A 27,902-nucleotide genomic window follows, 5' to 3' on the forward strand; every position below is an offset into this window, starting at 1 on the left:
TATTACAGCAAGATGCAAATAGTGCCTTGGTGATGATAAACAAGTGTTATTAGGATTGGAATAAGCATTTGCATCCTAAGCACAGCACAGTACCAATCATGTTGGCACAGATCACAATTTTACCAAGATAAGATGATGATAATGCAAAAATCATTGGTTATATCCACTTGAGGGTACCTAGGGATGATCTATAACAGTAATTTGTTGTAACCAATTACTATATGTTTAGCATTTAGCCAGTAACACATTCTTTGTTCTCTAAAATCTCCATCCATCCATTGTCTATACCCGTTTGCCTTTGCAGGGGTGGGAGGGTGCCGGGGGTTGCCTGTCCGCCACACGAGAGCAGAGACAGACAGGAAAAACAACCATGAATAGACACACTTACACCTAGGGGGGATTTAAAGAGACCAGTTTATCTAGAGAAGCGAAGTTTAGGGGAGAACTCATACGTTTACGGGATGAAACATCTAAAAAAAATTTCAAAATTAATGTACTCTGAGAAGTGACAGAATATTACCTGCAGTGTTAATGCAGATCCTGCTGGTGTGAAAATTGTCCAAAAAATCTTTACTTTGGTTTTATAATTGGTTCAAGGGTAATATCTGTCATTGTTTTCGTAATAGCTCTGACCAACATACAGAGAACACTCCGAAGAAAATAGAAAGAGTGAAATATTTATTGTGCCACAAAATAATCAGGAACGAAAACGGGCGAAACTCCAACTGGTCGCCAGGGGTAGAGGAATTCAGGATCCAAGTTGTCGTAGCAGAGTTTGTTCTGTGTGTTTCTTAGGTGCTTCTTGGGTGATCTTGGAGATGAATGAGTTAGTTCGTTTTTGCTAATACTTGCGTTGGAGGGTGGACAGGGTACGCCTAGGCTTAGGTCCTGGAGATGGAGGAAGCAGGAAACTGCCAGCTTAGTCGGTAATCCAGACGGGAACAATAGTTAGGAAACAAAGTCCTCAGAATGTAGATAATCTTGGTCATCCAGAAAACTCTTGGAAACAAAGTCAGTTTTCCAGTGACATAAATCCAAAGTTCAATTCAATTCAGTTCAATTCAATTCAATTCAGATTCTAAGTCTGCGAAGGGACATAAACAAAGTTATTCCAGAACGAAACACAAAGGATTGACTTAGCATTGGGAAAGCCTAGGACTAAAGAACCTTGAGACACTGGAAACATAAAAAAGGATGTCTTCTCCCTATGGTTACCTGACAATAAAGGTTCTATGGGTTTGGTCTGCAGAGTTATTTGCTGTAATCTCTTACCATCTAAAGCTAAGACAGTGGAGAATCAAGTGGTTCCACCTCAATGCTTGCCTGGTTTACCAACTCGGTATCAATCAAGTTCTGTTCGCAGCCAGAATCTATCAAAGCGGATAAGGTCATAGTATGCTGATTAACTATGATAGTTGCAGGTAAACTGAATCTGGTGGCTTTACTAATCTGTGTGTGGTCCACCAACCCCCCCTTCACAGTTGGTGGACCCTGTCTTTTGGGGACCCGGCGCAAACAGGACAAGCAGCTACAAAATGCTCGGAAGAGCCACAATAAAAGCACTGTTTGGACAATCTGCGTCTCTGTCTCTCTTCAAATGTGAGACGTGTACATCCCTCCAACATGGGCTCAAGTTCAGGTATTGGTTGCTGAGGTGGAGTTTTAACATGAGGTGGAGAATTAGTCTTCGGCTGGGGTCTGTAAAAGGACCTCTCTGCTCTGGCTCTTCTTCTGTCTCTTAACCGGTTGTTAACTCTAGTTGCTAAAGTAATTACCTCTTCTAATGTAGGAGGTTCCTCAATCATGGCTAACTCATCCTTCATCTAGAGCGTGCAAAAGGTATTCTTCAAAGCTTCGTTATTCCAACCAGAAGTAGCAGCTAGTGTGCAAAATTCAATAGAAAACTCAGTAATGGATCTATGATGCTGCTTTAAGGCTCTCAACTGTCGACCTGCACTAGATTTATCTGTCACAGGGGAGGAGGTTCGTGTAAACTCCTTGACAAATTCTTCGAAAGTACAACCAAACTCTCTACAATCAGGAAACTGGGCTTCAGCCCACTGGAAAGCCTTGCCAGTCAATAAACCAATAACATATGAAATCTTTACATCATCATGGGGAAAAGAACGGGGGGAATGGTTGAAAACCAGGAAACACTGAAGCAAAATCCCCTCACAATTACCCAACTCACCAGAAAATGTTTCTGGATTAGGGGAAGTGACATCACGAGAATAAGGAAGCTGTTGAGATACCGGTAGTGCGCCAGCGCCCTCTACATGAGTGGTGGACTGAGAACCTAAGGACTGTTGTAGCATGGAGGCAATCGGCTCTAGTTGTTGGTTTGTTTGACGTTGTTGTTCTGAAAGGGAACGAAGAGAAGAATCATGGACATGGATTTGATTAGCATGTTCAGAGAGAGTTCTATGGAGTGTTTCTGCTGGGTCTTGTTGGCCAGCGTGTTCTGTAATTTTTTCGTAATAGCTCTGACCGACATACAGAGAACACTCCGGAGAAAATAGAAAAAGTGAAATTATATTTATTATGCCACAAAATAATCAGTCACCAAAACGGGCAAAACTCCAACTGTAAGGGGAGAGGGGAAGGTAACTGGTGAAAACAGGGAACAAACGTAACTGAGCGAATGACAAGAATTTCAAGTAGAGAAGTGGATGGCATACTAAATGGGTGCGGTCAGGTCGCCAGCGGTAGAGGGATTCGGGATCCAAGTTGTCATAGCAGAGTTTGTTCTATTGGTTTCTTAGGTGCTTCTTAGGTGAGCTTGGAGATGATTGAGTTAGTTTGTTTATGCTGATACTTGTGTTTGAGGATGGACAGGGTATGCTTAGGCTTAGGTCCTGGAGATGGAGGAAGCAGAAAACTGCCAGCTTGGTCGGTAATCCAGACGGGAACAATAGTCAGGAAACGAAGTCCTCAGAACATAAATAATCTTGGTCATCCAGAAAACTCCTGGACACGAAGTCAGTTGTCCAGTGACAAATCCAAAGTTCAGATTCTTAGACTGTGAAGGGACATAAACAAAGTTATTCCAGAACGAAACACAAAGCATAGACTTAGCATTGGCTGAGCTTGTTACCACAGTAGCCAAACACTCTGGCGTCGAAGTGCTGGCAGCCTCTTGCTAAAGTACTCCTTCAAGCAATCAGCAGAATAAGTCGCACCTGTCCCCCAGCACACCTGAGAACTCCAGCACCATCTGAAACACTGAGGCAATGTTGCAAGCACAATACAAACACACACACACAACCCAGATCCAGACAATATCAAAAAATCACACTGCTGTAATTCAAGAAAAATGTTCTACAGTATAATTAATGAAGTGTTTGCTTGCTACAGATATCAATACATTGATTATTCCACTTAAGCTCCATTCATAAATGAGGCAATCTAAAGTGTTTTACAGGAGATCAGAGTAAAGAAATTAAAATAACAAAAATCTTTAAAATTTGCTTAAAAAGACAGCTCAATCTGTCAAACTGTCAGAAAGGGTGGTTTTTGGAGTTGGCCCGAGCAGAGGACAGTGTGAGCCACACAGCTTTTATACTGAAGGACAAGTGGAGAATGACAAAGCAAGCCAGTGAGCAATCAGCAGATGATAAGGGGCATCTGAGAAAGAAGGAAGGCACTGAAGCTGAGGAAGAGAGACTAATTAGCCTTATAGGATCTGAACTAACACACAAAGAACCTATCAAACTAAGCAGAAAATTCCAATAGAGATCTAGCAGAAATACTTTCAAATGTACAAAAGCACAGGACGCAATAAAACACTAAAAAAACTAAACACAAAAACACGAACTAATAAGCAGACTACTACTGACACTAAAGAACATAGAGGAATGACCTGAATATGAATATGACCATGAAATCATCAAAACCCACAAATGAAAATCAAAACCCAAACACCTCTAGATCGTGACACAAATACCTAAAATTTTAAAACAGACAAACTGCTAAAACATAGGGAAAACAACACTCATTAATTTGATAGAAAATTTTGTAGCTTGCCTAAGCCTCATGACTGGGTTGAACTTTGCTTTCCATATTATTACATCTGCGTTAAACATATGGTTTGTGTCATGTCTTTATTTTATTTTGTTAGAGGACTTTTGTGTGGCATAGGCCTCTCAGCTCCTCTGCTTTACAGGTCATCTGCCAGGACTGAGTTTTGCAGCTGCAACAGATGGATAGACAAAGCTCAGAAGCTAGGTCTCACAGTCTGTCTTAAAAACATTTTTGCACCCCTCTGTCCTTGAGTATAAAAGAACTGTGCTAACTCTGTAAGGCAGAGCAACAGTCTGACACTCTGGCAGATACCGTGCTCTCAATTCGTACACAATTATATTAATACAGGTCCTTCTCAAAATATTAGCATATTGTGATAAAGTTCATTATTTTCCATAATGTCATGATGAAAATTTAACATTCATATATTTTAGATTCATTGCACACTGACTGAAATATTTCAGGTCTTTTATTGTCTTAATACGGATGATTTTGGCATACAGCTCATGAAAACCCAAAATTCCTATCTCACAAAATTAGCATATCATTAAAAGGGTCTCTAAACGAGCTATGAACCTAATCATCTGAATCAACGAGTTAACTCTAAACACCTGCAAAAGATTCCTATGGCCTTTAAAACTCCCAGCCTGGATCATCACTCAAAACCCCAATCATGGGTAAGACTGCCAACCTGACTGCTGTCCAGAAGACCACTATTGACACCCTCAAGCAAGAGGGTAAGACACAGAAAGAAATTTCTGAACGAATAGTCTGTTCCCAGAGTGCTGTATCAAGGCACCTCAGTGGGAAGTCTGTGGGAAGGAAAACGTGTGGCAGAAAACGCTGCACAACGAGAAGAGGTGACCGGACCCAGAGGAAGATTGTGGAGAAGGGCCGATTCCAGACCTTGGGGGACCTGCGGAAGCAGTGGACTGAGTCTGGAGCCACCGTGCACAGGCATGTGCAGGAAATGGGCTACAGGTGCCGCATTCCCCAGGTCAAGCCACTTTTGAACCAGAAACAGCGGCAGAAGTGCCTGACCTGGGCTACAGAGAAGCAGCACTGGACTGTTGCTCAGTGGTCCAAAGTACTTTTTTCAGATGAAAGAAAATTCTGCATCTCATTCGGAAATCAAGGTGCCAGAGTCTGGAGGAAGACTGGGGAGAAGGAAATGCCAAAATGCCAGAAGTCCAGTGTCAAGTACCCACAGTCAGTGATGGTCTGGGGTGCCGTGTCAGCTGCTGGTGTTGGTCCACTGTGTTTTATCAAGGGCAGGGTCAATGCAGCTAGCTATCAGGAGATTTCGGAGCACTTCATGCTTCCATCTGGTGAAAAGCTTTATGGAGATGAAGATTTCATTTTTCAGCACGACCTGGCACCTGCTCACAGTGCCAAAACCACTGGTAAATGGTTTACTGACCATGGTATCACCGGGCTCAATTGGCCTGCCAACTCTCCTGACCTGAACCCCATAGAGAATCTGTGGGATATTGTGAAGAGAACGTTGAGAGACTCAAGACCCAACACTCTGGATGAGCTAAAGGCCGCTATCGAAGCATCCTGCGCCTCCATAAGACCTCAGCAGTGCCACAGGCTGATTGCCTCCATGCCACGCCGCATTGAAGCAGTCATTTCTGCAAAAGGATTCCCGACCAAGTATTGAGTGCATAACTGTACATGATTATTTGAAGGTTGACGTTTTTTGTATTAAAAACACTTTTCTTTTATTGGTCGGATGAAATATGTTAATTTTGTGAGATAGGAATTTTGGGTTTTTATGAGCTGTATGCCAAAATCATCTGTATTAAGACAATAAAAGACCTGAAATATTTCAGTTAGTGTGCAATGAATCTAAAATATATGAATGTAAAATTTCCATCATGTCATTATGGAAAATAATGAACTTTATCACAATATGCTAATATTTTGAGAAGGACCTGTAAATCTCACTGAGTGATTCTTACCATAACAGTGCTTGGATAATCTTATTTTTTCCACAACATTATGCACCTTAAGTAAAGACCTGATCTGTCTACAATCTCATGCTTTAGTATCTCATCAGGCATCTGCCAAACAGTTCATTAGTAAGGTTCTTTGATTGATAGCTGCAGTAAACAAAACTCTTTTAGTCCTGATTAAAAGGAGCCAACAGTTTTTGCACATACTAGGTTTTCAGGAAGTTTGTTCCAGAACTGAAGAGCAAAGAATCTGAATGCTGCTTCCTTGTTAAAATAAAGCAGTTTTTTGTAGAAATAATAAAATTGTCAGAGTCAAACATTTTCACTTATATTTTTCCTCTATGTGTCATTTACGTTGTTCCCTTTATACGTATGTCTAGGTAAAAGACTTGCCTGATGTTGTCAGTTTTTTTCATGGTCTCAAAGCATTAATGCAAAAAACAAAAAACAAAAAAGGTCATGACAGAGTGAAAAGAGAAAATAAAGAAGAGAAGCCTTCTTGTCAAAGCAGAAAAGAGGACCTTCGAATAGTGGCTGTTTTCACATGTGACTCTGCTGCCATGGTTGGGTGGCTGAGACAAAAATGGAATACGATACAATATTGGTGATAGGCTCAACATCTCAGAGGTGTTCCGCAGTAATAGAACACTTTGATTGATAGAAAGCTCCAGGCAAAATGTTGGTATCCCCGAGGTCTTGATCAAGACAAGAAAACTTTGTTATTCTCTAAAATGAGCTCATTTTCAAGTGGAGATATGACATTTCAATCTATCATTCTGTCTTCCTGTAATTCTTTTCTTCTTTCTAATATTTTGACTAAAGTCCCAATGGTTTCAACTGTATTCACTGCTTTACAACTGCATGGAATTTAATTGCTAATATCAGCCTTTTCTGTCAGATATCTCCAGAGTTTCGTACATTTGCCTTGCCTGTCACCGAGGCTTTGTGTATGTGTGTGTGTGTGTGTGTGTGTGTGTGTGTGTGTGTGTGTGTGTTTGAACAGAGCTCTGCGATTGCTTGTGCAGACACTCTGAAGCATCTGTGTTTACCGACTGAAACGGGAGTAAGAGATTGAGAAAGATTGAGATAGACAAACCGTGGACTCTCACTGACATGCCAGGCTCTGCAAAGAAAACAAACGCCTCCTTTGACAGTCTTCCCACACTAACCTCTCTTCCTCTTCTCTGCTCTACACTAACTCCGTAATTTGTACATGCCCTCCTATCATTGATCAACTTCAAACTATGTTGTGTTAGTGTTGCTGAAAGTTTCATAGTTTAAAATGTCAGCAATTTCACCATTGCTTGTGTACTTCAGTCAAACATGGGTGATATTGCACAATTTTGTATTTATTCTGGATTTTCTCCAAAACACACAAAGTTACACATCGAACACGCCTAATACGCCTCAGGATGAGGCCTATTTTTTCATTCTCCTGTCTAAAGTGATTCCCCCGACCACAAATGAAGTATATCTTCACAGCTACAGGGCTTGTATAGATCAATGTGGCCTCAAAGGAAAACTTAAACATGTGAGGTTACTACAGATGTGTCAGAATGACGTGTCACTGTGTCAGAGTAAATTCAGCAACAACGTAAAAAATACACTTTTTACCTCTGCTTAAAAAAAACAGATTACATAAAGTGAAAAACACATTTGAATCATATCATACTTAATTCATCTATGAATTAATGAAATAATATCTGTTGACTAACTGCAGATTTAGGTGCTAAAAAAGTAAACCTGAGCAGTTTCACAAATGATTTAATGGAGGTTTGTCAAGGTGGAAGAAACTAATTTGCCATTTGGATACATTTTATGCAATTTGACCTTTCTGACATACCAGACTGGAAAAATTAATTATATATCATGAATATATCACAGTGGTTATTACCTCTGCTAAGGAGGTTATGTTTTTGTCGACGTTATTTTGTCCATCAGTCTGTCAGGTTGCAAAATATCTCAAAGGTTTTGTATGGATTTTGATGAAATCTTCAGGCAAGGTACGTACAGGGGTTGGACAATGAAACTGAAACACCTGGTTTTAGATCACAATAATTTATTAGTATGGTGTAGGGCCTCCTTTTGCAGCCAATACAGCGTCAATTCGTCTTGGGATTGACATATACTAGTCCTGCACAGTGGTCGGAGGGATTTTAAGCCATTCTTCTTGCAGGTTAGTGGCCAGGTCACTACGTGATACTGGTGGAGGAAAACGTTTCCTGACTCGCTCCTCCAAAACACTCCAAAGTGGCTCAATAATATTTAGATCTGGTGACTGTGCAGGCCATGGGAGATGTTCAACTTCACTTTCATGTTCATCAAACCAATCTTTCACCCGTCTTGCTGTGTGTATTGGTGCATTGTCATCCTGATACACGGCACCGCCTTCAGGATACAATGTTTGAACTATTGGATGCACATGGTCCTCAAGAATGGTTCGGTAATCCTTGGCAGTGACGTGCCCATCTAGCACAAGTATTGGGCCAGGGGAATGCCATGAGATGGCAGCCCAAACCATCACTGATCCACCCCCATGCTTCACTCTGGGCATGCAACAGTCTGGGTGGTACGCTTCTTTGGGGCTTCTCCACACCGTAACTCTCCCAGATGTGGGGAAAACAGTAAAGGTGGTCTCATCAGAGAACAATACATGTTTCACATTGTCCACAGCCCAAGATTTGCGCTCCTTGCACCATTGAAACCGACGTTTGGCATTGGCATGAGTGACCAAAGGTTTGGCCATAGCAGCCCGGCCGTGTATATTGACCCTTTGGAGCTCCCGACAGAGAATTGAGGTGCACATTTAATTCTGCCGTGATTTGGGCAGTCGTGGTTTTATGTCTTTTGGATGCAATCCGGGTTAGCACCTGAATATCCCTTTCAGACAGCTTCCTCTTACGTCCACAGTTAATCCTGTTGGATGTGTTTTGTCCTTCTTGGTGGTATGCTGACATTACCCTGGATACCGTGGCTCTTGATACATCACAAAGACTTGCTGTCTTGGTCACAGATGCGCCAGCAAGACGTGTACCAACAATTTGTCCTCTTTTGAACTCTGGTATGTCACCCATAATGTTGTGTGCATTTCAATATTTTGAGCAAAACTGTGCTCTTACCCTGATAATTGAACCTTCACACTCTGCTCTTACTGGTGCAATGTGCAATCAATGAAGACTGGCTACCAGGCTGGTCCAATTTACCCATGAAACCTCCCACACTAAAATGACAGGTGTTTCAGTTTCATTGTCCAACCCCTGTATTTGGACAAGGAACAGATGGTTAGATTTTGGTGGTGATGCAGAGCACCAACTGGATTCTTGAAGTATTCTTTATCATTGCCTGGCCATAGAGCAACAACTTGCAATTCCCACATGGTTTGTGACCCTGTCAGCAGCTGACACGCAGAGGTCTGTGCCCTCCTAGTGCTTTTCTAGTTTGTTCTTTTTATATAAAATTGTTTTTGACTCATTTTGAGAATACACCCAGACCTCTTAAGATTTTCCTATTCAAATATGACAATTCAACTTACATATATCTGCGCCCCATTGATAGATTTGAATGATTGATATCTACATCAACTGGTCAGATTAAAGAGAATCAAAGGTAACACCCACATATCATTTACAAAACCATCGATGATCTAAAACTAAGAAAATCTCAAAGACAGTATATGTTAGCAGAAAGTACCCATCCCTCCAAATTCCTCTTTGTCTTTATGTAAACAAGCAAGACTTTTGTGACTAACTTTAAACTAACATGTAGTTAATTTAGCAGTGGACATTAGTAGTAATTCTTAAAGCTGAAATAGAACTTCTGACCAAAAAACAGTAAAACTAAAACATTGTTTATTATTTAATTCATTGGCTAATCTTTTGCTGCTAACTCTGTGAATTTTGTTGCACAGGGAGACACATCTGTGTAAAGAGGAGACCCTATTCTTTCAAATGATATTGTGCTTGCTGGTTGCGATACAAGCAGAAGCAGAAAATTTAACATGCACTGTTTTTGTATTTTTGCTACATAAATGTAAACAATTACTTTTGATGGCACTTAGCTAATAGTTTGTAAATGGTAAATGGCCTGCACTTATATAGCGCTTTATCATCTCTGAAAACCCCAAAGCGCTTTACACTATTATCAGTCATCCAACCATTCCTGCATACAATTACACACTGACAGTGGTGAGCTACATTGTAGCCACAGCTGCCCTGGGGCAGACTGAGAGAAGTAAGGCTGCCATACAATGGGCTCCATCGAGCCCTCTGACCACCATCAGCAGGCAAGGCGGATTAAGTGTCTTGCCCAAGGACACAACGACTGAGATGGACAGAGCAGGGGTTTGAATTGACAACCCACCGGTTACAGGACAAACCCCTACCAACGCCGCCCCGTTAACCAGTTTTTTTCTTTCCAAAACCTTTGACGTGTATATTAGATTGTTATTCTGTTGGAATAGACAACTGTGTTAAAGTTTAAAGATTTGAGGTGAAGTTGAAGAGTTTTGGAAGTAGTCCTGCTTCTTTATTTTTCCACTCTCCTTGTGTAATGCACCAGCAACACTGGCCTCAAAATATACCCTAAGCTCAAGGTTATCACCACCATTCTTAACAGTTTGTAAAGTGTTCTTAGAGGTGAATTCACCTTGAGTCTTCCAAATATAGTTTTTGTCTTTGTTGTCAATTAGCTGAATCTTTGTATCACCTGACCATCAAATGTTTCGCCATAAGGCATTTTACTTGTCCATGTAGGCAACTGTGGATATCAGACTGGACTGAATCTGTTGATTTTGGAGCAGTCAGCCATTAAACAGACAGAAGCTCATTGCAACAGTTTATTGCAACAGCCCCCTAAATTGATTCAGTTAAACTGATAAGTATATTTTATTTAGTTGAGCATAAACTGATTTACATCACATCCCTTTATTATTGACTTGCCCAACTTTTCTCTGATAATTCTTAAAGATCTGGTAGGTAAACAAGCTTTTGTCAGGGTTTTGACTTTGAGTTTAGTCACTTTTTATGTTTATATTTAGTATTTTGGTAGTCGTGGTTGTTTTGGTTACTTCCTCTCACTCCTGATTGTTTATTTCCCCCCTAGTGTTGTCACCCTCATCGTTCATTGCTCATTTGGTTATTGTTGCTTTCTTATTTTTGACTTAGTATGGTTTTCTCTGTATTATTATTATTATTATTATTTATTGTAGTGCCCTGGTTTCCTTGTATTTCCTAGTTCAGTTTCCCATTTAGTATCTTTGTGTTTATTTATGGTTGGGTATTTGTCCTCTTTTATATTCTACTAGGTTACTAGTCTTATTTTCTCTGTGTTAGTTCCTTTCCTAGTTGTAGTCCTTTCTCGTTTAGTTCCTCTAGTTTAGTTCTATTCTCCAGCCGCTCTGGTTAGGTTGTGTTTACTTATTGTTTATATTTTGTTTGTTTACATTCTAGTTCTCATGTTCTCTGCTTCCCTTCCAGTCTATTCAGTCAGTGTGCTTTAGGTTTGTTTACTTTTGTAGTCAGGGTTTCTTTATGATGTTGCTAATTCTTAGGTTGTTGTGTTCCTCCGTTTTCTCAGTTTCCTTTAGTTCATGTTTATTCTTGATTTTTATGCTTTATTTATCTTGGTCTATAGTTTCAATTAGGTCTGCTCACTGTTGTGTTAATTAGTCCCTTTCCTCATGCTTAATTTTATTAGGTTCACCTGCTCCTTCTGCCACCTTGTCTCACCTGTTCTTAGTTCCTTTGATTACCTGCCTTTGTTCTCCCTCAGTATATTAGTTGGTTTTGTTTCATTGTCCTTTGCTGGTTCCTCTCGTTACACAACTCGGGTCTACCCTCTACTGCCATGTATACCATGTTCCTGCAAATGTAAGTTTTGGATCTATGCTTTACCTGCAGTGATTTGGTTACGCTTGTAACTTTGAATAAAGCTGAAGATTATTCGGAATGCTGCTGCCAAGCTCTTGTCTGTGCTACGGTCCATCCCAAAACCTCACCGTGACAGCTTTAATTTGTAGACCAAGTTCAGACAGGATTTTGAATGCCTAGACATTAGTAAGTTGTTTGGCTGTTGAATTTCCTTTAACAGGATTCAAATGTCTATAAATATTTTTGACCTGTTCCAAAGGATGTTTGCACGCTATCTTACAATTTCTACTGTAAATTGATAGAGCACTTATGTCAATCTGTATTTGAAGTTCGTATCTATATTGATTGAATATGAATTTAAACTGGTACGTTGCAAATCTTTCTATTCCTGTCACAAAGCTGTGACTCCTTTTGCTTTCATTCTCCTTTGTTTGCTTCTTTCTTAAAGTTGTTTGTTTCAGCTTTTGACTGACATAGCTTCAGTCTTAGTGAAACAAAAAAGGAAATCAGTCAGAGTACAGAAATATGGAATTTGTTCCTCAAAAAACAAAAGGCCCCAACAGGAAAATTGTTGGTGAGTTTTGTCAAACAGGATTTCTGGAACTGATGGTGAACACAAGCTACAAGGTCAGGGGCCATGTGTGGTTCTGTTTCTCTGTGTTTAGTTTATAAGATTTGTGACCCAGTTCAAGTACTTTGACAACTGGGCAGGACATGCCTTGAATGCACAACTATGTTATTATCCAAAGCATTGCCTTAGGTCTTTGACAAGGCTCCTCTGTCCCACAACTTTGCTCTCGACTAAGGTTAGTGCTAAAGATTGGTCAAGACAGTAACATCTGATAAGTTAAGGCCAAGTTTACATGCATAATCATCCTCACATTCAGAGGAAGGGGTGAAAGAAATAAACCTTTTGTCATTAGGGTCTCCCTCCCAAAACATTCAGGGTTCAGAACTGTGTGGGAGTGTTCCACCTGACTAATATTTTTTACCTACTTAATCACAATCAAAACATATTAAGCAAATAATTCCTACCCTCTCAAATAAATTTTTGTGAAGTTTTTGTATTATCTATCTACAATTTTTACAGTATATATTTTGGAAAAAAAAAAATTTCTTGATATATATATATATATATCTATATCTATATCTATATCTATCTCTATCTCTCTATCTCTCTATCTCTCTATCTCTCTATCTCTCTATCTCTCTATCTCTCTATCTCTCTATCTCTCTATCTCTCTATCTCTCTATCTCTCTATCTCTCTATCTCTCTATATCTCTATATATATATATATATCTATATATATATATATATCTATATATATACAGGTCCTTCTCATAATATTAGCATATTGTGATAAAGTTCATTATTTTCCATAATGTCATGATGAAAATTTAACATTCATATATTTTAGATTCATTGCACACTAACTGAAATATTTCAGGTCTTTTATTGTCTTAATACGGATGATTTTGGCATACAGCTCATGAAAACCCAAAATTCCTATCTCACAAAATTAGCATATCATTAAAAGGGTCTCTAAACGAGCTATGAACCTAATCATCTGAATCAACGAGTTAACTCTAAACACCTGCAAAAGATTCCTGAGGCCTTTAAAACTCCCAGCCTGGTTCATCACTCAAAACCCCAATCATGGGTAAGACTGCCGACCTGACTGCTGTCCAGAAGGCCACTATTGACACTCTCAAGCAAGAGGGTAAGACACAGAAAGAAATTTCTGAACGAATAGGCTGTTCCCAGAGTGCTGTATCAAGGCACCTCAGTGGGAAGTCTGTGGGAAGGAAAAAGTGTGGCAGAAAACGCTGCACAACGAGAAGAAGTGACCGGACCCTGTGGAGAAGGGCCGATTCCAGACCTTGGGGGATCTGCGGAAGCAGTGGACTGAGTCTGGAGTAGAAACATCCAGAGCCACCGTGCACAGGCGTGTGCAGGAAATGGGCTACAGGTGCCACATTCCCCAGGTCAAGCCACTTTTGAACCAGAAACAGCGGCAGAAGCGCCTGACCCTGGGCTACAGAGAAGCAGCACTGGACTGTTGCTCAGTGGTCCAAAGTACTTTTTTCGGATGAAAGCAAATTCTGCATGTCATTCGGAAATCAAGGTGCCAGAGTCTGGAGGAAGACTGGGGAGAAGGAAATGCCAAAATGCCAGAAGTCCCGTGTCAAGTACCCACAGTCAGTGATAGTCTGGGTTGCCGTGTCAGCTGCTGGTGTTGGTCCACTGTGTTTTATCAAGGGCAGGGTCAATGCAGCTAGCTATCAGGAGATTTTGGAGCACTTCATGCTTCCATCTGCTGAAAAGATTTATGGAGATGAAGATTTCATTTTTCAGCACGACCTGGCACCTGCTCACAGTGCCAAAACCACTGGTAAATGGTTTACTGACCATGGTATCACTGTGCTCAATTGGCCTGCCAACTCTCCTGACCTGAACCCCATAGAGAATCTGTGGGATATTGTGAAGAGAACGTTGAGAGACTCAAGACCCAACACTCTGGATGAGCTAAAGGCCGCAATCGAAGCATATATATATATATATATAAAAAAAAAAAACATGTATTTGCTGAGAAATGTTTTATATTTCCATCCACCTCTTGTTCCTATGGACAGCTAAACATATCCAAGTTAAGTGTGGAGGGCAACACAACTCTCATAGCAACCTGCTTCATGACCAGCTTGACAAGCGGAGTGAAATCACCACAAATAGCAGTGATGTATAGGTTAATGGAAGCTATAGTTAGGTGTATAGATAGAAATTAAAGATAAAAGTAATTATCTTCTACAGAGCTGGGAAACTGAGTTCTATTATTCGCATCTTTCATAATTGCTTTAAAAATAATGTAAAATAACTTATTTCAAAACTGTTTTCAATACAATTACATTGCAGCCATGTTCTTGAAAGGTGAGGTTCAGTATTTTCTCTAATTGGTAGCTGGGTAACGTTTTAAACCAAGATGTTCTTCCTAAAACCAACACTTACACTATGTTGCTTAAATCCAGTGTTGTGCCAGTTTTTCTACCACGGACTGGTTCTTTTGCTACTATTCCACACTGACCACAAGTAACACAAATCACCAACAGTTGCTAAATTTGAGGATTCTTCTGGGATTCTTGGAATTTGCTAAATTTCTGGTCCAATTTGTCATGCTGTCAGATTCAGTTAAGATACAGGTATGATAGATAAAGATAACTCAGATGATTCAGCTTGATTTGCACAAATATTGTCAAAAATTCAGTATGATTTAAGAATCTACTAAGAATTCTGCCCAAATGAAGGATAAGAGTCCCTTGGTGGTGGTAGCTGACACCAGCTAGAGGCCTAGAATATGGTCACTACAATAGACTAATGCAGAGGCTAATGGAGGAAGATGAGAATGCCTTTGATTCATGGTTAAGACACTGCTTAACGAATCTCAGACTAAGTTAAGAATACGTAGGGATGCCTACAAATCAATTTAGAATCGGTTACAAAACCTCAACTATGAATTTCAAATTCTCCTCCAAAGTTTTCAATGAATTCCAGATGGTTCAAGAATTGCAACTCACTAATAATGATATATGAATCAGTGACAAATACAGGAACTTATACAATTCAACAAAAAATGCTAAAATTTAGCAATTCTTGGCAGTTTGTTATTTGTCTGTGTGGAATAGTAGCATTAGTTCAGTTCACATAGCTTAAAAAAGCTAAATTCATTCATGTTCACAATTTAGCCTATAAACATTTCAAACTAAGTCCACAGTCTCAGTTTGAACAATATGTTTTTATGAAATAAAGTCTTTAATATATAGATCATCATGTATACATCATCAGTTAGCATATTATTATTATTGTCATTGCCTTATATCTACAACCTGGCCTCTTGTGCCCTCTTTGCTCACACAAACTGTATTTTTTTGTGTCCAAACTCTCAAAAAAGCTGTTACATATTTTCATGTTTGTCAGAAAGAAACAATAGCACCACAAGGTTGCCTTTCGCCTTTGATAAAATTCTGATTCTGCACCAACATGTCGGCTGACAATTCTTTTATTCACTTAATTTAAAGAAAAAATCTGTGCTGTGATTATAGCTATATCTACTCTATGAAAATCAGAGAGCAACGCTAGGAGTGCTAAAATGCATAAGACTGTGACTTAATCCCTCTATTTGTCATCTATTTGTCATTGCTTTACTTCAGAACTCTGTGTGTAGTTTAACCTGATGGATAATGATCCTTATACATTTTTGTTCTGTATGAGGCTGCCTATATTTATTGGTTTAGGTGATAGTATGTGATCTGGCCTGTTTTGGATCATTTGTATGTTCTGTAAATCTATGATATGATATTCATAGAACAACCCTTACTTTTGTGCCAGATCATTAATGATGACGACACCCAGTTCATGACCAACTGTCCTCCTGCAGTGACAGAGAGCACGCCCCGGAGAAGAACCAGAATACAGGTCTTTTGGACTGCACCGCCCAGTGGTACTGGCTGCATTATTCTCAAGTGAGTTTTACCCTTGTCTGACACAAGGCATTGAACCACAGTAGTCCATTAAATATCAGTGTGTGCAAAATTGCGATATCAAAAGACTGCTTGGATGTAGCATTTGAAAAGATACTTAATGTTTTGGGTAAAATTATGATGTATAAAAATATGCTTGTGTATTATGCTTGTCATTTCTTTCATTGATAATTTATCTAAATTTCCAACAATTACTTTGTAGGTGTGTTTTTTTTTAAATGTTTTTTTTCTCATATGATTTCACAAATTTATGATTAGCTGATGAAGCATGTATTGTTGAATTGTTATTATGTTTTTTACACTATTTGGGTGGAAGCTTTATATAAGCCCTTTGGGCTTTTGCCTCTTCCTGCACAGTTATCATTAATGTTGTACAAAATTAAAACTAAACTAAATGAAAAAAAAAAAAAGTTAAATATTTACTTAAAATAACACAGTTTATGTTTTTTTGTTTCCCATTTGAATTTGTAAGCCTAGTTTGCTCTTTCAAAAAGGAAAAAAAACTGGTGTTAAACTCAAAGCTTATAAAACAAATAAATTAAAATGTGTGTATGTTTTCCCTTTAAAGTTGCAGATTTCAGAAGAGTACAATAATGAAAATGCAGGACTCTTGTTTTTGGTTTTACTTTCACAGAAACAAAGCTCAGCCTCTTACCTAAGACAGTTTAATCTGTTGATTTTCTGGTCCTCTTGTACAAGAAATGGGGTTACCAGGCCCAATGACCCTTGCCCTTACAAGCAGTTCTTACTGCCTAAAGGCAAGACAGTGAGAAAGCCGACTCCATGTGTTTTTCTAGAAGCACAGCACACCTTAGCTTGTACTGAGGGACCATCTCCACAACACAAAGAACAATGATGATTACTGGGTGCAATTTGTGTTTTAAAGCAGGTGTGACGTTAAGCATCAAAGTAATTTTTTAAGAATTATGTCTGCATTGTGTTACTTTTTTTTAAAACATGGGTGCACAGGCTCTGGGGTGAACACTTTAACAGTTAACAAAATGTTTTTTTAGAATAGAATTTTGTTTGAGGATTTAAAGAACTGTTCAGTGCTGCGTAATTTTAGAAAAAACAATGTGAGACTGTCATTTTCTCAGCATTGGTGCTGGCATTACGGGAATATTAATCATAGGAATGACATTATGCAGCTATTTAAAAGTTTAACCTGGTAATTAATTTGGTCAGACTAACGGCAAATGTCTATGTTGGCATATTGCCTGTCAGCTATTAACAAGTGACATTTGTTTTAATGGGAGCTGGATGGGTAACAGTGGGATTCGTTTTGCACAAAGGTTTTTGAATTCCTCCATCCGTCCGTCTGTCCATCAACACATCAACACACAGAAGGGATACATAACCCATCCAGCAAGTTTTGAGGTCAGGTTCAAGAATAGGCTCTTTCACCAGTTTTCACTTTGGATTGCCCTAATATATTTAGCATTTCATCCAGGGTCGTTGTTCAGGAAACAATGGAAAGGTTTGGTTTGGTCCTCAGATCTGTACCAACTGCTAAACATTTGCAGGATTTTCTGGGGAAATCTTTTGCTTTTAACCAGAATAACATAGACCATAAATTAACAGCAAAGCACATTTTGCCCTTTTACTCTTTTTGATAATTGTGATCATATGATTCTCCACGGTGCCTGGGAACTAACATGGGGGGAAAACAATATATAGCGTGGGCGCAAAATACTAATTCGTTCCCACGAAGTACTGATTCATTCCCACGAAGTAGGCATCAAGTGACCTGTGTTGCAGGAGACATGTAAAAGTGATGGAGCTCAGTGTACGGTGGGTGTGTAAATGTGTATTTATGCATACGTACGGTGGCGCTGTGCGCTGTTAGACTGGGATCACGAAGAAGAGTGAAGAGAGAGAAGAAAAGTGTGTGCAGTTGTGTGTTTTGGCAGTATGCACGACGGCGACCGGGAAGCAAGTTAAGCTGGCCACGGTACATTTAATGTGCAATCATTAGGCAGTATAGCTATTAAAAACTCTGCTGCTTCAGCAATCCAGTCCCTTCATTATTACAGAAGTCTCACCCCCCCATGACACGCAAGTACAAGGAATTAACCCCGAGGTGAACAACCATTTCGGCCCTGAAGGAAGCATCTCCCCTGAAACTGATGCAGGAAGGGTTAACACCTGGTTCTCAATATTCTATTTAAATGCCTCTCACTAATGAGAATTCATTGCGATGCCTGGCTTTTCAGAAGCTCCTCCCCAGCCTAAAATAAAACTCGATCAGACTATCGGACACCGTGCAGCCCTCATTTGTTCCTTCGTATGTTTGAGAGTGCGCTGTTTTAGTATTTTGTGAGCACGTTATACCTATGTCGTGGGAACAAATTAGTATTTCGTGCACACATTATATATATATTTCGTGGGCACAAATTAGTATTTTGTGCACATGCTATATATATGTATATATATATATTTTTTTTCCCCATGTCAGTTCCCAGGCACCATAATTCTCTGATTTTGGGAAGCTATTTTATGCTATAGTTGCAAACAAGACTCACTTAAGTATTCATTTTTTCAGTCATGTCAGTCAGTCATTTTCTACCGCTTATTCCATAGTGGGTCGCGGGGGAGCTGGTGCCTATCTCCAGCAGTCTATGGGCAAGAGGCAGGGTACACCCTGGACAGGTCGCCAGTCCATCGCAGGGCAACACACAAACAACCATGCACACACTCATTCATACACCTAAGGGCAATTTAGAGTGACCAATTAACCTAACAGGCATGTCTTTGGACTGTGGGAGGAAGCCGGAGTACCCGGTGAGAACCCACGCATGCACGGGGAGAACATGCAAACTCCATGCAGAAAGACCCCCGGTCGGGAATTGAACCCAGGACCTTCTTGCTGCAAGGCAACAGTGCTACCAACTGCGCCACCGTGCAGCCCTCATTTTTTCATTTATTTCCATTATTTTATTTGTAACTCTTCTTTTCTTGGTTTTCATAAAAAAACTAAAAACCTTATTTAACTTAAACTAGTTTAAATATGAAGACATTTTTATGGTAAAAGTTATTTTTGCTGCTACACAAAAGCAGAGTGGTTTGAGTTATGAAATGATTTATGGTCAAATTTGATTGAACACAGCAGACTTCATGACGTCACTGTTCAGCCTCTGGACTGTTATGATAAACACATATTTTCCACATGTTTTTCTTAAAAGCAGCAGCAGGCTATTTTATTATTGAGTAAAAAATGGTTCGTTAGAAAAGCAGAACAGAGCCAAATGTAATAGCCCAGAGAGACTGATTTTCATGGACATCAACTACAATTTGGTTGTATAAATGTAATATTCTCTGATGGCAGAAAGCACTCACTATTAATACATGATGAGATGTTATTCAAGCAATGTGCCAACAAAACTAAATAAATGTACACTACATAGAGTGATGGCAGTACATGCCTTCAAGCCACTGTTTGACAAATAAGAAATCTAAATGATAGAACGAGAAATATTTTTCTTTCCAAGTTTTACCTGCTGACAGCCTTTTTCTCCTGTTCTTGTTTCTTTCTATCTCCTCATCTGAATACCCAAAGGGAATAAACTACCTGACATGCATCTCTTCCTCCACTGAGCGAGACGCTTTAACTTGCCCTTACCTCCACAGCACAAGAACAGCTGTTGCTTTTAATTTATGTGCTGCAGTTGTATAACAGATGGCATGTAGCCATCCCAGTAATTGCTGGTTCAATAAATTTGGCCCTGTGTAGGGGAACATCTGTTATTCAAATTCACCTCATATTACTGTCACATTTGTCTCTGATAGAGATTTAAGATTAGCTCATTTAAACTTTATGTATATCAGTTTTAATTTTATATTTTTTACTTTATTTACCTTATGCCATTTTTCTGTCTGCTATTTATAGTCTGAACTGAAATATAGTTTCAACTGAAGTAAATGCAAATTGCAAATTTAAATGTATGATTTCTAAAGGAAGAAAATCTTTAGAGTCAAGAACTCACTTAAATAGAACCTATCAAACAACATGAAGTAGTTTTTGGTGCTAAAATTCCTCTACATGATCTAATAAAAAGACTCATTGCTAGTTATCGCATTCACTCTGTGGCAAATATCGCTTCCAAAGGTGGCACAATTAATAAGTTCAGGGTTGGTTTGGATACCTTTTTTCACTTAATAAATGAAAGCTGAATTTAAAAACTGCATTTTTTGTATTTTGTTTTACATGATAAAACCAGAATAAATCGTAAAGGCAAAAACTTCTTTCCAACACCTTCGCTCATGTGAAGGAGGACATTACTGACCACAGATCTGTTTGAAAACTCAATTTTACTTCACAAGACTCTGCATCTGGTTTCTTTATGCAAGCCAACGTCAACAAAAGAAAATTCCCACTTTTCATAATCCATAAGCCAAACATCTCCTCGTCTTTGAACCCTACAATATGTTCACTCAACATTTCATCTCTGTTATGTGTTGATACTTGAGAATGTCAAACACTTATCTCTGCATTCACTGGAATCGGTTCCAGATTCAACTTCCTTAGGTTGGGAGTCTTCCAATACGTCTTCGTCCCCTGTTGGACCTCTATTAGTTTTCCTTTTTCTCCATCCTGGGTTTAAGATCTAATAACTTAAAACATCTGCTACCTCAAACCGCCAGTGAAAGCTGTAGTGCCTTTAAGATAGGATGATTTTTATTAAGATCAACTATACCGAGATTTTAACAAATACAATGAAGGAAAAGTCATAACTGCTGTAAAGTTTACAGTACGTGGGTTTGCCAGGAATTACTCAAGATGGTTTGCTCTCTCACTCCTGAGGTTTGCAGCTGGCAGCTAAGTTGTTTATTCTAACATAAAGACGGGAAACAGGGAAGATCAGCCGGCCCTACTGTGCTACAAAGTTTAATAGCGTCATATTTATTGCTGATATGCTGTACAGAGAGGAAAAACAGTGGAACACCAGTAAAAGTACAGAGAAAGGGAGTCCAATGTAAAGTGTTTTAGAAGTACTGGTTATCATTTTTAGTGCTAATGGATTTGTTTGAATCAGTGGAAAACTATTTCACTCTGAGATAAAATGTACAAGTATTTGATTCATTTTTCAGATTATCCTAAAAAATACTGTTAAGAAAAAAATGCAAATTTTTATGTTATTATACATGAAATTTTTATATTGGTGAACTTGTATTTTACACTTTTGTTTGAGCATTTGGTCCAAGCAGGCATAGCATTCTGTTTGATCTATAGATCAATAATTATTCTTATGAATTGCACAAATGATACCAATTATTTCTTTGTATTTTATTTCCAAAGCACTCAACATTTGTGTTCTTTTAAAAAGTGACTTTTGTTCATATTTAGATCCTATTCAAGTTATTGAATTACTAATCCTGAAAGGAAATAAGATGTGTAGTACCTCTCATTATTTGAATTTCTTCAAAGAATTTTTACAGACAGTTATAGGTGTGAAACAATCTTCTGTATAGCAATCTGTGCTGTTGAGGATCTGTGTCTCTGACAGAAACTTGAATATCTTCTGTGTTACTTTGTGAAGATGCTCAGGGTTATCTATATTGTTTCATTTTGTGAAACATCCTTCTTTACACAATATGGTCTAGAGGCTTCAAAGCGATCCCTGGATTAGATCAGGTTCTGTTTTTGTAAGGCAATTTGATCCAGCTAATTGCACTTCCAACAAAATGCTTCTAGAACATATGCTGGGAACAAAGTTTTCTTAAGCCCTATTGTTCTTTTCTGAAAGTTTTCTTTGAACTTTGTCCACTTTTTTACTCATTTATGGTCCAGTGCCTAACCCTTTTCAGATGAGTACATTTTGTGTGTTAAGCCACTTAATTACTAAATGCAGAGGATGTTTGCCCACATGTAACATACTACTTAGTAAATAATCCAGTTTAAATTAGATCTAAAGGCACTATGCTTTCTGCAGGCTGTGACAAAACACAATTTATTCCTATTTCTGTAGCTGAATTTAAAATGTACAACAAAGTCAACCCTCCTTGATGTAAAATTTAATTAAACAAACTACAACATTTATGATGGCAAAGTGGTTTGAGTCTGTTTTTATAGCCTGACTTGGCTATAAAAGGACAAAGACAAAGGTCATAACATGTAAATTAGATTTACAAGGTTTTGAAGGACCGTTTGACAGATATGGTGAACAAACTGGTTGCTCAAAATTTGATCTGTACTAGATGAATAGACCGAAGCACCATGACTCTCTCAAATTTAGCTTTTTTTCCCCCCTGTTTCTTCAAGACATGTCTTTCACATACTGTTCCTCTAGTAGAGGTAGAGTTTTATGCTAGACAGTTCTTCACTTATCTATGACATATTAATGTCCCTCTATTTTTAATCACAGTCTGCACAATCAGTGGACTGATGATAAAAAAAACTAGCCAGAGTCCAAAAGAAAAGCTTGGAAAGCTTGACGAACTGCTGATTTCACCAGAAAATCTTGAACTTCAGCTAAAATAATATATTTTTTCTTTTAACTCACTTGCTTACTCAATGTTGTAGATAACTGAGCTAGAATACAAAACACTTCTTTTGTAACAGACTTGATACTCGGGTTATTTTCTGGACATTCATATTTGATTCATTTTGGCATTTCACAGACTTGGCTGTATTATGTTCTGTGATTTGCCAGGCATATGAGTGCTGCTCCTTCTGAGCTGTTTTTTCATCTAATTTACACATTGTGAGCTGAACCCTAGAGAGAAGTCACCTGTTAAACACATTGCTATCACTTTCTTGGCAAGCAAACCATGTCAGCAGCTTTTAAATAGCACACTCTATCATGCGCTATCTTTGTTCGTCTGATGTGTTTCTGGCACTTAAACTAACAGCACCTTGAAGATGCAGTATGCAACTTGTCTTCTTGAAGCTGTTGGTGCACTGTCAGGGCTGCCCTTCTCCTCCTCTGCTGGTCAAATTCTTGTCATTCATCTTATTGAGCTGTATGGAAAGGAGATGTAGCCCAAGGCTCAGGGAATCAGAGCTGTAAAACGTCCACAAGGCGCTGATTCATTTTTCCTTATGAAACATATTTATCGCTTTGACTTATTATTCTCTCGTTATTTTTTTTCTTGCTGCAAATAAAGATATTTGATTTTTGACAGTATTTAGAGTTAATCCAAGAACGAATAAGGTCCAAATACTGGTAATACATTTATAAAATATATGATCATGCATAGACTCATTTATATATAAAACAAGATAATTTATATGTATAAACAAGGTGCATCATTGAATTGTGTCGATCAAAATATGGGAAAAGAAGAGAAGCTTTGCCCCAGTGTGTTCAGTAGTTTGATTCAAGAAAGAAGAAACAGTTTTGACATAAGTTATAAAACATTTTTAATAAATATTGCAATTGATGAAATATACTCAAAATACAAAATAGCTACACAATAACTAAAAGGTTATTATTAAAGAATACAGTATGCAGTAAAAATATAGCGTGAAGTGGAATAAATGCTTTTGTGCACACACCAGTAATAAATTTGGGCTACAAGATGGACCTTCAGTGCCCCAGATAAAAACCCCTGATTGTAGCATTTGAAATCCGAAGCACATAGAATTTGGAGTAGAAAGAGAAGAGTATGAAACATGGTATAATTGTCTGGTCATAATGTCATCATAATTTTCAATATTAATGTCGTCTTATGTGTATTTATTAAGATGTCTTTTGAAATCATTTGTAGAAATCAGTAGGTAAACAAAACCCATTGCATACACGTTTTATCTTAAATTGTTTTCAATTCTCTGATATTTTTCTTTTGGCAAAGAAAGCAGAAGATTACATTCCATAAACCTTTAAATGGATGCTGTGAATCCAATCACAAATGGTAAAATAAAGTCAAATTTATGTTTAAGCACAAACTAGTTATCAATAGTTACTTTAAAATCATGCATTTCTTTTGTTCAAACGGTAGAGGAAAAGCAATACAGTTCATGAACATTGCACTGTCGGCAAAATACCAAACCCAAATGCACCGAGTGACAGTGTCCTGGCAGGTTTGCTGGTTTACAGGTGTGTATTAATACAACTGCAAAGAGCAAAGACATCAACAGTGAATGAAGAAATTACTACTTCCCATCAATCTGGGAAAGATTAAAAGGCAATTTCCAAACTTTTTTATATCTGTCATTCTATGGAGAGAAACCTGGTAAAAGTGAAAACCATTTAAGACCCCAATGTTAGACCTTACAATGCTCAAAGAAGCTGCATAAGCTCTATCAGTTAGGGAAAGACTTAATATGTATGGCATGTTTGGATGGGTTGCAAGGAGAAAGTACCTTCTCTCTCGAAATAATGTGGCAGCATGACTTAGGTTTGGCAAGAGGCTTTTAAATAAATACAAGACCCTTGGAATAATGTCTTTTAGATAAGGACAAGGTTAAGATGTTTGGCCACAATGCACAGCACTACATTTGGAGAAAACTAAACAGCACAAATATCTCACACCAAAAACTCTAAAACCCTCCCCAAGAGTTTTAATGGGTTTCAGATCAGGGGAAAATGTGGAATAGTGGATAGTTTTCAGATTTGTTTTATTCTAACTGTATTATCAATTGTCAGTTTGGACTAGCGTTGCAGTGTCTAGTTGACTTACCTTTCTCCACATGAACTTGCATGAAGGGACATTATCTCAGAAGCAAACTGTCTCCACAGATTGAGGATAAATTCTGGGCAATTAGACAAATAATACTGAAATTAGACACAATTTCTTTGTTTTAAGAGCCATCTGATTTATTGGCAAGTCCAGAAGAAAAACCAGGTCCATTATATTTTATTTTCCGAGAGGAATGATTCACATATTGCACCACTATAGAGATGAAATCATAGACTTATATCATGTAAAATATTTTAATTATATTTTTAATTACATGCAAATAACATATTTTTCTTTTTCTTTAATTGCAGTTCGCATATCCTTCACAAAGAATATGGAAGTGGTTGTTATTGTATTTTGAGAAATATTCTACAATATTCAACATTTTCTGTTTCTGTAATCTATTTACATTTGCCCACCCAAAATGGTTTAAGTTATTTAGAAACAGATAATGGATATTAAAACTTTACACATTTTTGAAGGCCTCCTTTCTTTTACAAACAATATAAATTATGACCACTTACAAAGTCATTATCAAATTGGCAGGATTCATTTTACAAAAGGAGCAAAAGAAGAGGAGCACATGGGCCATGCAGTTATTTATTTTGGATGTTCTGAAATTCTGGTGCATCATATGGTTTGGGTGTTGTGTATATCTTTTCTTGTAAGGGGACACTATAGAGAGTATTTTTTTCAGTTTCAGAGGAAGCCTTTAATATTTTTGATGCGTATCCCTAAGAAGCCTGAGGGAGTGGAGTGTTTTTTCTTTGACCACTACCTCCTTGAAAGAAAAAATATTTTATTTGCAAAAGCAAATCATGGTTAAAAAAATATTGTTCAAAAGATAACAAAAAACAAGGAGAACAAAAGTGTTGGAATAATTAGGACTTAGAATGTAGAGCCATGATCTTACCTGCACCTTTTACAAGAAGCCAACCATGCAATTATGTTTAAAATGTATAATAACACAATATTATATGAACCTATGTGTTTTAAAATTGAAGGAAACCTCTACTGTATTGCAAAGTTTTCTGAACAGACACCAACTGTAAAGTCCAAACATGCATGGAAACATGCATGAATATCAAAATAATAAAAAATTATTGGTGCACTTAAATTGTAAGTTTAAAATGTGTTACATGAGTACATAGTACAGCTTTTCAATATATCAAATCACAGTCATATCAGTGAGTGCATTAAGCCAAAAGCAAAGGGCTGTGTAGAAGAAATATTTGGTGAGCTATAATATTTCAGGTGCCATTTATTAAAACTGTTTGGCAATAACAAGTTTGGCCGGTCAGATTGACTTTCGATGTCCTTAATGGCCACATCTGATATATATCTTGGTGGCCAAGAGTGGTGGGGTTATTGCAAGGAGAAGAGTGAGGAAAATGGGGGTGGATCTCAATCGACCATGTTTTTGAAATATTTAACAAGAAAAATGCAATTTGATGTTTTTGTCATAATCTGCCTCTGTTTTGAGTTTCAGCTTATTTTCTGTTTTTTCTACATCTGTTGCTATTATCTAAGTTCATTCATGTTTATTAGAACCATCAATCATTCTTGTGTTTAGATTACATTCTGTGATTCCTCAGTTAGATGTTTTAGTTTGTATTTCCTTGTAGATTTATTCCTCCCTCTCTATGTTCTTTAGTTAGTTTTTTACTAATTTTTGTTCACTTAGATGTTTTGTTGTTTCCCTTGATCCCCTGCTGGCCTGTATTAATTAGCCTCCCTCCCTTAGTTGCCTTCAGTCTCTCTCTTCCACCAGCTGCTCCTGCTTACCCCTCTGATTAGCTTCCAGTATTCACTGGTGCATTCTCCACCCTTCCTCAGCATTTATACTCTCTGGTTTTCATTGTTCTTCACATTTTGTCCCGTTAAACTACCTGGATCCATGTCTGTTTACCTGCCTGTGTTCTGCATACTGGTCTCCTTGTCAGTTTTCTTTATTTATTTTGGATCTTTCATCTGCCTTAACATGACGATTTTCCTCTTATCGCACAGCCCTAGAAGACAGATTTAGAATGTTAATTCCAAATGGAAAATGTTATAGTATGTGTAAGTGCAAGATTATGTTGTGTTGAGGTACAGAATGGTTGAACTGTACATCATTTTGCTTTATTGTCAAATAATTGAAAACAGTAGCACTTGCTTGTATTAGATCAGGTTGCTCGGATTAGATTAGAATCAGCATTCTTTTGGCTAATTTGTGACCATTAGGACTAATTTATTCTCATATATTGTGCAACCATGGTATGCCAGTTCAATCCAATCTCCAACCCATGTCCTATTCTATACTTTTTTCTGTCTTTCCCATTTTCAGTTAGTGTATTCAAAAAAGTAAAAAAAACAGAAGTTGCAGTCATATGAATTTCTATTACTAATTATTTGCCCTCAGTCAGAAAAAAATAGAATTATTTCATAGCTGCAACGGTCATTAAAGTGTGCCTCAATAAAATAAAATCAAGAACAAAACACTAACCTGTGTGTGATCAGTTTAAGTTCACATTACTTTACATAGCCTATCTAAAAACAACTGCAGCATTGATCAAAGTGCTGTACAGAGGTAAAAAAAAATACAACAGCAAGTACAAAAGGATAAATAAAAAGCCTCCCTCATATCTTTCATGGTGTATTAAAAGCCAGTGGGTACAGATGTTTTCTTAAAAACATGGACAGTTGGAGCCTGTCTGATGTGTACGGGCATTTTATTCCACAGTTCAGAGGCTCTAACCTTAAACACTCGATAACCTCTGTGAACCAGCCTGGACCTTAGTACAGCTAAAAGCAAGTGATCATTAAATCAAAGGGATCTAGAGGGTGCATAAGGCTGCAGGAGATCAGACAGATACCCCGGAGCCTGTCTATTCAGTGCCTTATAAGTCAACAACAAAACTTTAAA

General features: G+C 38.1%; 1 protein-coding gene across 1 annotated transcript in view; it reads left to right on the forward strand.

Moving 5' to 3' along the window:
- spon1b (spondin 1b) overlaps positions 1 to 27,902 on the forward strand; it is a 164,004-nt gene that overhangs the window by 17,091 nt on the left and 119,011 nt on the right. Inside the window, exon 3 of the mRNA XM_047350352.1 lies at positions 16,227 to 16,360. Within this exon, the coding sequence (XP_047206308.1) occupies positions 16,227 to 16,360 (134 nt within the window). The remainder of the gene's footprint in view (positions 1 to 16,226; positions 16,361 to 27,902) is intronic.

The sequence above is a fragment of the Girardinichthys multiradiatus genome, chromosome 2 (genome assembly GCF_021462225.1).
Source record: "Girardinichthys multiradiatus isolate DD_20200921_A chromosome 2, DD_fGirMul_XY1, whole genome shotgun sequence".
In the NCBI taxonomy this organism is placed as follows: domain Eukaryota; kingdom Metazoa; phylum Chordata; class Actinopteri; order Cyprinodontiformes; family Goodeidae; genus Girardinichthys; species Girardinichthys multiradiatus.